General features: G+C 37.6%; 1 protein-coding gene across 4 annotated transcripts in view; it reads right to left on the minus strand.

Moving 5' to 3' along the window:
- The window catches only part of LGR6 (leucine rich repeat containing G protein-coupled receptor 6), a 147223-nt gene that overhangs the window by 17687 nt on the left and 113676 nt on the right, over positions 1 to 15860 (minus strand). For 2 of the 4 annotated variants that reach the window (XM_087959524.1, XM_026680882.2), the window contains exons 7-11: positions 5165 to 5233; positions 3985 to 4056; positions 2716 to 2787; positions 1652 to 1717; positions 877 to 948 (exon numbers count right to left, since the gene is read on the minus strand). In XM_087959524.1, coding sequence (XP_087815650.1) covers positions 877 to 948; positions 1652 to 1717; positions 2716 to 2787; positions 3985 to 4056; positions 5165 to 5233 — 351 coding nt within the window. The remainder of the gene's footprint in view (positions 1 to 876; positions 949 to 1651; positions 1718 to 2715; positions 2788 to 3984; positions 4057 to 5164; positions 5234 to 15860) is intronic. The other 2 variants (XM_087959525.1, XM_087959526.1) reach the window with 1 other exon arrangement.

Consider the following 15860-nt stretch of genomic DNA (forward strand, 5'->3'; position numbering starts at 1 on the left):
GTTGTCCGCTGTTGGCACTTTTGTTTCTGCTATTATTTCATTTGGAAAATGCTCTTAGAAACCGGAACATTTTTCCTGGTTTCCAAACTTTAGACTTCTAGTGTGTATATGAGATTGTGTGCCTCTATGCACATTTGAATAAAGTCATGTGGTCTGTTAAAATATCTTCTAACCCATTTTCCAAAATCTTTAGTCAGGAAACTGGTATAGGGAAAGGGGCAGAAATCAACACTCCGGGCATTGAGGTTAAAAGAATTGGCAAATAACTACTTTTTGCAGAGCAGTTAAAATAGTTGACAGGCTAGCAAGGCAGATTAATGGTGAATCTTGTTCATTAAATATTTTGTAGATTAAAAAAAATGGAAATATTTTAGAATGTGCATCAGTTTCTCCTCCTGTTTGTGATTTTGAAAAAGGTATCATATCATAGTTTTTTTCAGTGTGTGTGAGAGAGATGACACAACAAAGGCAGCTTTCCCCAGTATGATGTCTTCCAGATGAGTAGGATTTTCACTCCCCAAATGCCTACCCAGCGCAATCATTAGCCATGCTGGCTAGTGATTGCAGAGTCAGGGGGACATAATATTATAATCCAACATTTCTGGAAAGTACCAGGTTGGAGAGACACTGTAATTTTGTGTTCATACTTTAAATTCATTTTGTAGAGTGCTTTTGTAGGCCTGGTTCTATGCTTAACTGCATTGGGATCATATGTTGGGTGACCATGGACTAGCAGGCCAACTTATTTGAAGAATTCTTTATATAATTGAGCCTGTAATCTTGTCAAGAGCACAAAGCCTTACTCAGTTCACAATCTCCTGACTCTTTTCTTTTATCACAGAAAGCCCTGAGAGCTTCCCTGCTGGCTGTACTTACAGGGAGTGGAGGGCTGTGAGCTGCCCAAAGGTGTCTGCTCCAATTTCGTGGATACAGTTGTGCTGAAGGCCACTGCAAAGACAGAAAGGCAGCAATGAGAGAAAAAAACTTGCTTCACTGGCAAAAGAAGAAAGCACTTCTGCGAAGAAGGTTACATCTATTAAGAATTGCATGGGATTCAAATTTCAAGGGGAAAGTGGGTCAAGGAACATACCCACCCAATCCTCTCCCACCCTTTTCCCTTTGAACAGCCTCAGGCTTGGGGCAGTGCACCATTCAAATCAAAAGCGTACAAGTAACAACATTTCTTTTTACTGAGAGTTCCCAGGCCTCTTCAACATCTGCTCCTGCTATGGAGCTTGGAGAGCTCCATGACACCAGATGATATTCTCATCCACAAGAATACCATATCTAAAGGGAACAGGCAGAAAACACTGGGGACTCTGTGCTTTCATGCCTTGCTTTCACTGTAACCTTTGTAACTCAAACTCAATATTTTGGAGGCTCCCATTATTTTCAGCACCAGAACAATACAAAGATTAATTCAAGCTTTTATGTGATCTACTGGACACAATAAGAGAGGAAGGTGGGAGGACAGAGAGTGATAGGAAGAGAGGAAGAATGTCCCCCACCCGCAATCTCTGTGATATAAAACTTCCAGAGGAGTCCTGACTAGGTCACTGTATACCAGGTTTAACCTCTCAGTTGTTCACACATACCCACCAGATGCTCAGTATCTTGGATGTGGGAATTTCACAGCAAAGCTTACACTTACATTTCTTCCAGCTTTTGACACTGGTGAAAACTGGGCAGTTTCTCAATGTGATTGTGCGCAAGCTCACTGTGTGGAAAATAACAAAGGTTAGAACAAAGTCAGTCTTCTTAAAGGCCCTCTTGGCATGCATATGGTACACAGGAAGGTAGTGCATGACCTTAGGCTATGCAGCTGGGGAAGCAGGAAACTCCACAGACAGGTAAACCTTCTTGTACCCAACTAATGCTTGGCACTGTTCCTTTTATTCATTGCATTATCCGGTTTCTGATATTATTCTTTGATTACTGTGATCCATTTCTTATTAACTTGTCTATTACGCACAATTTAATTTTTTAAAAAACAACCCGCTGCTTTAAACAACTCTTATCTAGTGTTTCTCCAAGGCAGCAGAGGGCTTTGAAGCCCTTCAATAATAGCCCAAATATTAAGGGACAGTCCAGCAACAAGTGGAAAGCTGCTGCAAGTTCTCCATCACTGCTTTAGAAGATGACGAACATATGTTGTCCCCACATGTTAGGGTAACATAACATATGCTTTCATGTGCTTCCATTTATGTAAGGTATTTCTGAGCGATGTTCAAAATAACATAGCTTAAAAACAATAGAATAAATAAAAAATGTTCACCAGGGACACACCCCAAATATTAATAAATGCGATGCCATTACATCACTTTAAACACCTTTGTTTGTGTGCTGGCAATGTTCAAGTGCTAGATTCTTATTCTACAGCCCCCGTGTCTCAATTGCAGCAGGGTTTCCATCAACTTGCACTAAAGCATTTTAGATGATATGATTTTTTCCCCTCTCTACCCCCATCCTTGCTTTTTTTTTTTTTTTGCAATCAGGGCTCTCAATTTATGCAAGCAATCTGAAAAAGGACACAGATACAATCATACAAATCTCTTATTATCAGTTCTTCAACAAAGAAGGCAAATGAAACTCTTGTCACAACTGTACAAAAGAGCCCTTATATGTGATTGTTCAGCAAAAGACCTGTGAACAGCGTATTGGTAATAAAGGCAATTCCCCAAATCCTGAAGAAAACAAAATGCACTTATAACTCACAGAACTCGTAGGCTGGCCAACTGCTGACACATTCCTCCAGGAAGCAAATGGATTCCAGCCTGGGTTAAAGTCCTGCAGGAGAGGGAGGAAAAGCATACTTCACACCATCCTTTACTTCTTCAAGGGCTCAGGATAGCCCAAACCAGCATAGTTAGTGGGAAGACTGTTCAATGAATGATTGGTGTTACATGAAAAGATATTTACCACATAGCATGTGAACATCTCCTTGGCATCATGGCAAATTTTCCAAAACTATAATGTACTCATGTATTTGAAAGAAATTAAGAAAACAACACAGAGATGATTTGGAAAGTTTTCCTTTGATTTCCTCCCTCCCCACCCCCCAGTTTCTAAACTCACATAATGCTCTGTTATCCCAGTAGAAATGGATATATAATTGGTTCAACAGCTGTTTTTAGGTAAAACAGTGCAGAATACTGGTACTTTTCCAGATATAGGAAGATACAAAGATTTATGTGAGGTGGCATTGCTAAAGATGATGTGCAAACATGCTTTTTCAGTTTTTCACTTTCCTGAAAGATTATGTTTTTTGGAACAGGGATGGGAAAACTATGGTTCTCCAGATGTTGTTCAACCAAAACTCACAGCTGTCTGAATCTGCATTTCTGAGGAAAGGGATGCTGGGAGATGCAATAGAACAACATCAGAAGGCAATGTGTGCTGAGTTAGCATCTGATATCAAATGGGAGCAGTTAGCCTGCTTCTTGAGTGTGAAAGAATTTGAGTAGGCAAAATATGCATTTTGGGTCAGAAATGGGGACTTTGGCAGTATCTTTCTGCCTTAGAAATCAGTGACATAACACATTCACACACATAACAACATCTGCAGCAAAGCATAATGATGCCAAAATGACAATATGAATTTGATGACATCATTATGCAAATAAATACTTGCATCCTGATGTCTAAATCAAATCTCATAACTGGCAGTAATTGCATGAGGGTATTGTCATGCAGGTTTTATCATTTCCTTCCTTCCTTCTTCTCTCTGGGGCTCTCACGCACAGAGATGTCCATAGGAGGAAAGCAAATGATGAAGGCACTGCAATGTCATGACACAAATATCACCTTTATCAATCACTTTATCACTATCTCAATATAAGTGAACTATTAGGTTATTTATATCACAATACTATTTTGCCATTCTGGTATCATCAGGATTAGTATGAATGCTTATATTACTTGCAAATATAATTGGAACACTGGGGATCAACAAATGGCCTTGAATTTTATGGTGCTGTTTCTTACATAATTTGAAGTACAGGGTTTCCAGCAAATGCTTTCTCTGGAATAGCCTGGATGTTGTTGTTATGGAAGCCCCTTTAAACAAACAAACAAAAATGCTAGGATGATTAAAAGAAACACAGTAGGAAAACTAAAATTTATTGCACAGCTGCATGAATAATGATCGAATGGGACAAACGGACAGATTTCTCTTTGCTGAATCCACATGGCTGGAAGCTGATATAAATCATGCTTCCCAGTTGCATGAACATGCAAATGTATTAATAATTTTATTTTATTTGTCAAATAAGCAATTCATGTATCTTGCATGAAAGCAAAAATTGTGTTTGAATCCTCAAGCTACTCCATGATATAAGTGTGTTTGTGTGTGTAGTTTATGAGATTGAAATAGGAAATAAAAATTGTAAACCAAATACCAATCTGAATTAGAGCAATTGTCTAGTATCATATGGAAATCAGAAGTTCTATCATTAGAGTATGGATTATCAAGTACAAGAGACATCCTCTTTGCTCAAAGAAGTCAACAATGTAAACTTAAGAATCTACATCTGTATCTTGGGAGCAGCGTAATTTCATGTCACCAAGACAACTCAAGTATTCCAGTTGAGTGGAATGCAGAAAGTGGAAGCATAATCCACACAATTAGGAGCATGTGGATATACCTTAATGCATGGGAAATCTACTCATAATGCATGAACCTTGCTTGAGATGTCACAAATTGTCCATGTCATAAAAGAATGAATGGACTTCAGTGAGGTAGAAAAGAAAATTCTACTGAAAGTAATAATTAGAAGCCCAAAACTTTTTCTGGGAACAGAGAAACAGCAGGAACAGCAAAAATTAGTCAAGGAAAAAGAAAAGTATATCCCTGTCAGTCCTATGTGCTTTTAATGGCTCTATCCAGACTTATAAGCGTGTACATATGTCATCACTGGGGTCAAAGCCATTGTTGATAAAGCTCACAGCAGATTCCCTGCTGGTAATTAACTGTATGGAAGTTTTACAATACACGAATGATGCCTGTGAAACATTTACTGCCATGCTGGGTATGATCAAGCAGAATTATGGAGAAATGGTGAAAGAATGCCCATTAGGGTTTGGGATGGTAGTTTGCCCACATTAGAGTTGAGCCCAAATGATCTGTTTGAACATTATTCTTACAGAAAGAAAATAAAAGTCTTACAGCTCTTGAAGTCTATTGAGTGACTTAATCGCCATTGGAAATTCCATCAGCTCATTATAATTTAGGTCCCTGGAAGGGAAAAAAAGTCAAAATCAACATTAAGAATGTTGGAAAAGCTCACCAGAGTATAACATATTGCAAAGGGTTAGGAACAGTTACCAGGAGATGAGTTTTCCAGAATCATTCTGTCACATGACTTTAAAAACATGATATTTCAAAGAAATGTTATAAAAATCATTTGGTCTGGGCCCAAGTAGCTTAGAATCTCGTGGGGAAACTGTGGTGTTTTTTTTTGGCTCTATAACAATTGTTCCTCTTAGATATGTCCAGACTGCCATTTTAATTTAACCTACTATTTTAGTGTCCTGCTCTATTCCCATTATTATCCTAAAATAGTGGGAATATAGGAAATATTTTTTCTCAGTCGGACAGCCTCCAAGTTGAAAACACACCTGGTTGAAGATTCTTGGAACAGTATGGTAGTTCAACACATGTGGAGGATCCCAGGCCAGTAAAGGCTGCTTTAGTAGATGTTTAAATGTTACACTTTCTTTGCAGCTCACTCCGACAGCAGCAAGAGCACCCTTGAAGCTAATACAGCAACCTCAGTACTTGCTTTCAGGACAAGTGATGTATGACAACTTTAAATACATGTAAAGAATGCACCTGCCATTAATAACCCATCCTTTACTTACCTGGTTGACAGACAGGTATTTGACACATTTTCCAAAAGAGATAAAAATCTAAAACTGTGTTGCTTCCCCATTGGACATGTCATGTATGAGCTAGTTCCTGGATCTTATAGAAAAAGGGCAGACTATCCAAACTCTGATAAATATTTTTTCATAGATTCCTACCTTTAATTGTTACTATACAAGCTTGTAAAATTGTCCAAATAATGTTCTAAGGATGGTGATGCTGGAGTATTGTATATTATCACATGAATGAGCCTCATTAAACATATAAGGAGAAAGTGAGATTATACATGATCTTTGCATGATAAGGTCCTCAATATTAACACTACTTTTCTGTGGTAAAAATGTGTCATTTGTGGATTTGAATTAATCCAGATTTTTGTAGAGAGGGTTCCCCGGGATTCTATTGTTAAAATAGTGGCTTAATGAAAATATTGTTTCCAGTAGTATAAAAGCTTATCGGTCATAATAATATTTTTATCTTTGGACTTTGATGGATGGATGGAAATGAATGTATCCATAAAAATCATGTAATTACAACTTCCTTGACATCTACCATTTCAATTTCCAGTATTTCTTTCCTATGACATAAGTTATTTCCTTTAACATGAGAATAAAAAGTTGGTACAAAATTAGCAAATCCCAAAAGTTCTTGACATTGTTAGATTAGTGCCATTTCAGATAAAGTTTTTAGAATTACTTGTAAGAAATCAAAGCATGAAAAAAATGTTTTGTTACAGACAATATACTTGATGCCATGTTAAAAGATCACATGATAGACAGACAGACAGACAGACAGACAGACAGATAGATGTGAAATAAATAAGTTGGTTCATAACCAGATTGTTCTCTGTTTATATATAGTAGCTTGCCACTGTTGCTGGAGATATGGATTTTTTCTTCAATAGTTTCCCCTTAAGTAAAAAAAAATCATATCCCTATCAATACTAGCAAGGCAAACTAAATAAACTCCACATTCAATAGCATTGAGTGTTGACGTATAACAAATATCCATATATATAGCTCTATAATGAGAGTAATGCTAAGCAGAGTCTTCTGTGAATCCAGGGAAAGTGGCAGCCCTACTATGATCTATTGTAGAAATGGTAGACAAAACAACACATTACCTGACAATGAATATAATTAGCAACAATGCCCCTTTTTGTGTGTTTTTATACTTCCTATTAAAGTGCTCTTATCCAACACCATTAAAAAGAAATGATTGTAATGTTGGCTTGCCTTTCTATCCGACTACATGTACCTACAGGAATAGTTCTTCCTCCATGAATACTGGCATTCTTTGCAATGTTGAGAGCAAATATGAATAAAGCCTCTGCTTGGCTGAGATAATATACATAGCATTTTAAGCAGATCTCTGTAGAAAGAGGAGCCATCACTGAATTTAGTCTGCAAATGCATTTCTTGAAAAAATTAAACTATTTCAGACACAAACATTCTGTTTGTATAATGAAGTAACGTTCTCACAGATTACTCTTACAAATATTAATTTTAGAAGTGCAAAATAAGACTGCTTATTTATGAAGCCTTTGTAGTTTAAGCACATGTATTTAGAGAAGTGGAATGGATACAACTGCAGAATGGAAATAAATGTTACTGCTGGAGGAATATTGACACAGGGAAGATCAACATATCCCATTAAAAAAAATATGAAAGAAAAATGGCATAGGTACAATAGAGACCAGGAGAGAGAATACATTTAGACAGAAAAAATACCCCTTTAATTTAAGTACTTGCTAAAGATTACCATAAGTACAGAATGTATTTCAATATATGAAAAACAGAGTTTGAAAAGCAACTACCATAGACAGTGTTTCTTTCACTAACAAGGAACCAAAGTCTGCATTTCTCTCATATTCACTTTCTGGGGGTGATGATATTATTTCTTGTTATAGTAGTTGGCTACATTTAAGAATTTTTGCTTTTTTTTTTTTGCTTTTGCCAAGATACTTTCTAGGAAAAAAAGAATTATTATAGCGCAAATCGGAATGAAACAATTTTCTCAGTTTTACAATACTTTCACTATCCTCAGGTCTTCTCTCTATGTCAACCATCCCCAAGATTTTGTCTTCCAGATGTATTGGATTACCAATCTGAGAATATTCAAGAAACATCTGGAGAAGATAATTTTATGGGAGGCTACTTACAGTAAACCTTGCCACTGAAAACTTTGCCAGGGACATTTCTCTGTAGTACTACTGTGGAACTGATGACTTCACAAGGGCATTGTGTGCAATAACAACAGCAACAATATTGAATTATTTATGGGCTAAAATAAAGATACCTTAGGTGATTAAATAAATGTTTAAACTGAAATATATTACCTATGGCATGCAACATGCAGAATGTTAACTTTGGCAGGTTATTCCCCATATTTCATAATATTTCTGAAAGAGACACTGTTCTAGGTTTGTTAATTCCTTCAGGCTGTGGAAGTAGACTTTTTCAAACTGTGAGATCTCATTTGCTTTTTAACTACAACCCCTAGGTCCATTCAATGGCAGCAAATTAAAAACCAGAGCTCACAGGTAACACACAAATAATTCAAGCAAAAGAAGAGAGTACATCTAAGTATATGTATATGTATATGTATATGTATATGTATATGTATATGTATATGTGTGTGTATATATATATATATATATATATATATATATATATATATATATATATATATATATATATATATATATATATATATATATATATATATGTTATTCAGCTTTGTTCGGGTATTTTCCCACGTCATTGTAGTTGTTCTTTTAAGTTGTAGCAACGTTTCAGCAGATCTCATCTGCCATCATCAGGCTTCTGTATTGTGTCTGGCTGAGTCAGACTTTTACAGTAGTTCAGATTTGAATTTGGGGCCCAATTTGTGCCAGAATGGTTTCTTCATCCTGATTGGTTGGGAGTCTTGGTCTGTGTTTATTGGTCTCGGAGTTTGCTGTGTTCTGCTTGATTGGTGTCTCTAACATCTTCTGTCTGTTTTTGGCCTGTATCTTGATTGGCTGGCATTGTGTTGCTTTAATGGAGCCTTTAGTGCAGCTTGGCCGTAAACGCTATCATTAGTTAAGCTGGGTTTCATTTTGAGCCAAAAGCACAAACTATAAAGCCACAATGCTGCCAATCAAGATACAAAAATAGCCCGAACAGAAGATATTAGAGATACCAATCATGCAGAACACAGCAAACCGAGACAAAAACACAGAAGACCCAAATCAGGATGAAGAAAAATATTCTGCAGCTGCTGCAATCAAATCTGGCACTACGTAAAGTCGATCAAGCACCAGCCTGAAGATGGCGAGTGGGCAGACTGGATTCTGAAACGCTACAACTTTAAAGCATACTTAATGACGGGGAAAAACCCGAATAACAAGCTGAATACACATATATATATGAAATATATATATATATATATATATATATATATATATATATATATATATATATATATATATATATATATATATATATGGATCTTTGGTTATTCGGGTTTTCTCCGCGTAAGATTGGAAGTATCTAGGCAACGTTCGATGAAGTCTCATTCATCATCTTCAGGCTTCTGTCTTCAGCTCTGTGCTTCTCAGAGTGATGTGAGCTTGCAGCTGCTTCTTCCTTTTAACTGCTAGTGGGGTGTGACTTGATTGGGTGGGGGCTTGGCTGTGTTCTGATTGGGTGGGGGTGTGTTCTCATTGGTTGGGGGTTTGACTGTGTTCTGATTGGTTGGGGGGTTGGCCATGTTCTGATTGGCTGGAGGTGTGGGGGCTTGGTTGTGCTCTGGTTGGTCTTAGTTACTGGGGGATTTGAGCTGGTGAGCTGTGATCTTGCTGTTTGGCTTCGAGTTTGGTTATTCAGGTTTTCTCCCGCGTAAAATTGGAAGTATCTAGGCAACGTTTCGATGAAATCTCATTCATCATCTTCAGGCTTGTGTCTTCAGCTCTGTGCTTCTCAGAGTAATGTGAGCTTGCAGCTGCTTCTTCCTTTTAACTGCTAGTGGGGGTGTGACTTGATTGGGTGGGGGCTTGGCTGTGTTCTGATTGGGTGGGGGTGTGTTCTCATTGGTTGGGGGCCTGGCTGTGCTCTGATTGGCTGGGGGGTTGGCTGTGCTCTGATTGGCTGGGGGTGTGTTCTGTTCAGGTGGGGGCTTGGTTGTGCTCAGGTTAGTCTTAGTTGCTGGGGGATTTGAGCTGGTGAGCTGTGATCCTGCTGTTTGGCTTCACATTCGTGGTCATGCCGCATCTTCATGGTGGGCGTCAGTTTGCTTCATGTATGAGTCGGAGGGGTTTGAAGCGGGTAGTGATGCAGCTGCGGTGCGGCTTCTGGTCCGTGGTCGTGTCTCATCTTCTGTGTGGGTGTGAGTCTGCTTTCTATGTGGAAGTGTGGTGGTAGCATCTTGTGTGACCCTCGTGGGTGTGGGTCTGGTGTCATTCTTCATGTTAGGTACTCGTCTGTTCATGAGGGCGGGTTTCCAAATGGCTGGTAGGCGGGAGGTGTCATCTCATTTATTCATGCTGTGTGGGCATTTTTCTATCTCTATGGCTTCTCTGATTATTCTGTTGTTGAAGTGTTCGGTTTTGGCGATAGTTCTGGTATTTTTAAAGTCAATCTCATGTCCTGTGGCTTTGAGGTGTTGGACCAGGGAAGAGGTCGGTTCTTCTTTTTTGATTGAGTTCTTGTGTTCCCCAGCAACTAAGACTAACCTGAGCACAACCAAGCCCCCACCTGAACAGAACACACCCAGCCAATCAGAGCACAGCCAACCCCCCAGCCAATCAGAGCACAGCCAGGCCCCCAACCAGTGAGAACACACCCCCACCCAATCAGAACACAGCCAAGCCCCCACCCAATCAAGTCACACCCCCACTAGCAGTTAAAAGGAAGAAGCAGCTGCAAGCTCACATTACTCTGAGAAGCACAGAGCCGAAGACACAAGCCTGAAGATGATGAATGAGACTTCATCGAAACGTTGCCTAGATACTTCCAATTTTACGCGGGAGAAAACCTGAATAACCAAAGATCCACATACAAGTACCCGCGAGAACCTCAGAAAACAAATATATATATATTAGCTTGATACCAATGCTTCGCTACAAAATTATGTGGTTGGGCTTAGTTTGGGGAGGAAAATAAGGGGAGGAAAAATCTGCCTCTGCCTACCAGTATCCATTGGTATTCATCTGGCTAGTGTCCTATCAGTGTGTGAGAGAGTTGAGGGCTGTTTGGAAACTGAAACAGTATTCTCTGTGTGAGCAAGAAGGAGACAGCAAGGAGCCTGGGCATGGCCTAGCTCAACTGTTCTGTACTAAAGCTGCTTGGTGCTGTGAAACTAAAACTGAAACTCCTTTGCTCTGCTTGTGTTTAGCATTTGGAAGATATTTCTTTTCAGGTGGGTAGGGGGAGTAGAACCCATTAGCATCAGAGCATGTTAATAATAATATACGAAATACTAATGCTCTGATGGTCATTCCAAAAAACCCTTTCTTAGTGAGCACCTAGAAGCCGAGAGGAACATACATGCCAAATTTCAAGTTTGTAGGCTTTACAGTTTTGGATAATTTGTGATGATGTGCGAGTGATATTTCACTTATATATATATAGATTTCACAAAAATCAAGGCCTGTTTTTCTGATGACACTTTCTTTTTTTCAATAGTTTAATACTGGAAGTAAGGGTAGAAAAAAAAGCTATGCTGTTGATATTATTGAACAAATGGGAATAAAAAAAATCTTACTTTCTACAACAAATTATTAAGAGATACTCCAATAATCCCTGAACTGATTAGCCTTTTGCTGACTAATGAACATCCAAAGCTGATATGTAAATAAGCAAATAAGAAATCCATCATGGGAGATTTCTAGATAGAGTTGGGAATTTAGCCACATCATAATTTCAACATTTCATTTATATCAATGTAGGCTCATTATTAGCAGCTCTGCATTTCAGACTTATCATTTCTACTCTGCAGATACTGTTTCTTCAGACCTGTAGTATGTTGTTCCTAGTGTAGGAAGTTAGCACCACCCTACTAGAAAAATGAAATATCCTAGGAAATATTAAAAAGGCAGAATATTTCCCCTAAAAAGAGTAGAAATTCAGAAGCAGAAACTCACCCCCACCTTTGTTAATGGGTGGGTTATTAAGGCCTGGGCCAGAATATTTTACATAACAAAGATCTCCAGGTAGAGCTATATGAATTGCCCAAAGCCCTTTTCATTACATCATCATTCAGCAAGGTTCAACCAAGCCTGGGACTCAGGACAGCCTACAGAGTTGCCCCTGCATGGCCCCATGGGAGTCTTGACAACCAATCAGAATACAAGCTCAAATTCAAATCCCAACGGAGGGTATAAAACCAGTCACTTTCAGACTTCCGGTTTGGGCTTCTTCGGCGATAGACCGAAATTGCGATCGTCCATGGTTTTGATCCGTGCTCGCCGCTGGAGCGCTCTGAGCCACCCGGATTTGGGGCTGAAGCCACCCCGTAGAGGTGGTGAAGAAGGGGGAGCCATCAGCGGGGTTGAGGAGAGCCGCATCTCTCCTCCTCGGCTAGCCATCACTCCCTTTCCCAAAGACGGTTGCAGTGGTGGTCAGAAATGGCCATCTCAAAGAAGAACCCGACCGGACAAGATTGTGCAGGAGGAAGTTTAAAAGAGAAAGTTTGACTGACCAGGTTGAATGGAGAACATCTATTTAAGGTACCTGGAACCTGAATTTTAAAGACTAATACTATTCCTAAAAAAGATTTTAAGCTGTGAAAGAGAAAGGGAAAGGAAATGGAATTGGCTTTTTTTCCTCTAACATTGACAGTTTTAACTGACTTGGAACATTAAGAAGAAGAGATTCGAATAAGAAATTGATACTAATCCACCTTGACCTTAATAGGCTATTTCTAGCTGAAAATAAAGTGTCAAAGGGATAAAGATTCTTGGATAATTTAAAAACTTTCTTTAAAAAAAGAAAGAAAGCAGCAGAGGGAAAAAGGAAAAAAGAGGGAGGAATCTGGAAAATGGAGGAGACCACCTGGAACTTAAAAAAAAAATGATAGTGGAATTTTAACAAGGCTTGCAAAAGATACATTGTAGCTGAAACTTTGTTACAAGAGAACAAAGCCCCTGGAAAGAGAAAGTGAGAAAAGAAGCAAGAAACAGTTTTGGATTATTGGTTGATTCCTGGAACTTTGGATGGAGGATCCTAATGAAATAAAATAAAATCAATTGGGGGTTGCTTAAAATCTTTTAAAATGGCATCACTCCTTGAAGAATTAAAAATGAGACTTAAAGAACAAAAAGAAGAAGCACAAGACAGAAGAGGATCTTTTGGCTACGTATTTCAATTTTTAGAAATGGAGATCTTGAACTATGAAAAACAACAAGAAACACTGGCAGAACAAGAAGGGCGGGACAATGAAGAAGCCATCTTTAATGACCAAGCAATTTTAAGCGGGGTAAAAAAGGGAAGGGGGGGGAAAGGGAGTTAAAAACTTAAGCACTGAAGCAACAAACAAAAAAAAGAATAATTTGAAAAGTAATCATAATATCAGGAAGAAGCAGAAGGGAGGATCACAGAAGGGAGAATTAGATAGAAAAGGGAATAAAAAGGGGAGGGAGAAGAAGAGAGGGAAGAGGGAAAGGAAAAGAAGCTACAAAAGACAGAAACAAGTACAGGAAAAACGTACAAGAATTAAAGGTATAAACCTATTTAAAAGACACAGAGACAATGGTTAAAATTTAACTTAAGGAGAGGATTCTGCAAGGGTGCATGGGATAGCATTGTTATATAATATGTTAGATGATTAAAGTGATAGAAAAAAATTCTATTGATATGTAGTGGAATATTTTTTTGTAAAGAGAATAAGGCTCTCAATGATTTAAAAAGAACATTTAAAAAAATCTGAAAAGAAACATGGAAGATTTTTATCAGTTGATAAGATGAACTTGAATAAGAATAATAACTATTGACTACTGTTAATAACTATTGTTTGGTTTTTTATTTAAAGACAGTAATAAGTAAAATATGAAATATAGATGATTAAAATGAAAGACAACTGATATTACTAGGTAATGTTTGTTAAAAGAAATAGAAATGTAAAAGATTGTTATTAATATTAATGGCAGAGCTGTACTTGAATAGAATAATTATTCCATTTACTATTGTTATACATATATACACAGATATTTATACATATATACTTTTTTCTTTTAAGAATTTAGTGTGTATTTTAAGGGAATGTACCAAGCAGAATTCGATTGAAAATAGGTATGTGTTATAAAATAGAGGTTAGAAAATAAATGTTATAACTGTAAAGATGTAACTTAAATTTTTAAATAAGATTTGAAAAAAAATACAAAGGTGTTACACTCCAGTCTAGTAATTACAGGGGAAATTTTGTTTTATGAGAAAAGATAATATGAAATTGTAAACAGGACAGACGAAAGTATAAAAACATTGATTAGAAAGATTTTAAAAATTAGAAAAAGATATGTAATTGAATTAAGAAAGGAATGAGATAATTTAAAATAAGGCTATAGGAAGTAAAGAAAGGGAAAAGCTATTGAAAAAATTGTGAAAATAATTATAAGATATGGATTAGAATGTATAAGATAAATATGTATTGAGTTTATGTCTGTATGGAGAAGTGATAACCCGGGGCCACGCTGTTCTCAAAAAAAGATATTTTATTTGTATTTGTATGTTTTGTGAAAACTTAAATAAAACGTTTATTAAAAAAAACAAAAACAGGCACTTTCAGCATCTTAGCCCTTCCTTCTTTGGAACTCCAAGCCATGTGGTCCTGTCCACCATTAAACCATCTTTCCAAACAGCCTCCATGTTTCCAGTGTCTTTTCCCCCAGTTGGAATTGAACCCAGAAAGATAATTCTTCCAATACTAGGAAAATACAATTTGGTGGCTGGCCAGGACTGACTTCAGTTTGGAAAGTGACTGATTGATTATCATAAGTATCAACTAAACAATATCTGGAGTATTATTTAAGTTAGTTATCCAGGAATTACAGGAATTAAGATTCAAATAGGATATCAAATTACTAAATTCTGAGTTTTGTTCAATAATTATCACCTGACATCTTTTTAAAAATATTTTTTAAATAATTCAAGGTGGCCACCTTACCTGATACTACTTTCTCCTACTACTTTCTCTACAGCAACATCTCCCAAGAATGAGACTTGGACTGAATTGGTGGGATTCACATTTTTTTACTACCAGTTCTGTGGGCGTGGCTTGGTGGGCGTGGCAGGGGAAGGATACTGTAAAATCTCCAGTCAGAGGTGGCATTTGCTGGTTCTCCGGCCTACTCAAAATTTCCGCTACCGGTTTTCCAGAACTGGTCAGAACCAGCTGAATACCATCACTGAATAGGTCAAAGTCACCCAGCTGGCTTTCATGCCCAATGCAGGACTAGAATTCACAGTTTTAGGCTCCTTGGTGCTCTCTGAGCCTGGTTGTTTTCTTGTAGAAGTTTCATTACCCACACTAGGTAACCGATGATGTTACCTAGTTTGGATAATGAAACATCTGCAAAAATGCACCCAAGCTCAGAGAACACCAAAGACCCCACATTTCAACCCTGAGCTACAAACATTCTCTTCAAGTCACAGTCTCCCTGTTTCTTATGTTGAATACACAGGTCTCTTCTATTAGCAAAATAATTGAACAAAATAACACAAGAAGAGAAAACTGAAGAATCTGGAATTCCGCCCCACCAAAATAAAATTTTATTTTCCCCTTATCCAGACAACACAAACTTGAAATAAAAAAATATATGAAAAGAGATTATTACCATCCATACCAACAGCCTTCTGGAGCTCAGTGACATTGCCAAAAATAATGAGGAATGGGTGTGGGAGGAATGATCATAAACTACTTTGCAAATTTACAGCTGTCCAGTTAGGTTTCGCACCTAGTATATCTTTTAAAGTTGGAATATTTTAACATTTCTCCCTTTCTCCTGGAAAAGTAATATTGC

Source organism: Notechis scutatus, chromosome 3 (assembly GCF_049901735.1).
Source record: "Notechis scutatus isolate UNSWTSFEM ecotype Mainland chromosome 3, rNotScu1.2, whole genome shotgun sequence".
In the NCBI taxonomy this organism is placed as follows: Eukaryota; Metazoa; Chordata; class Lepidosauria; order Squamata; family Elapidae; genus Notechis; species Notechis scutatus.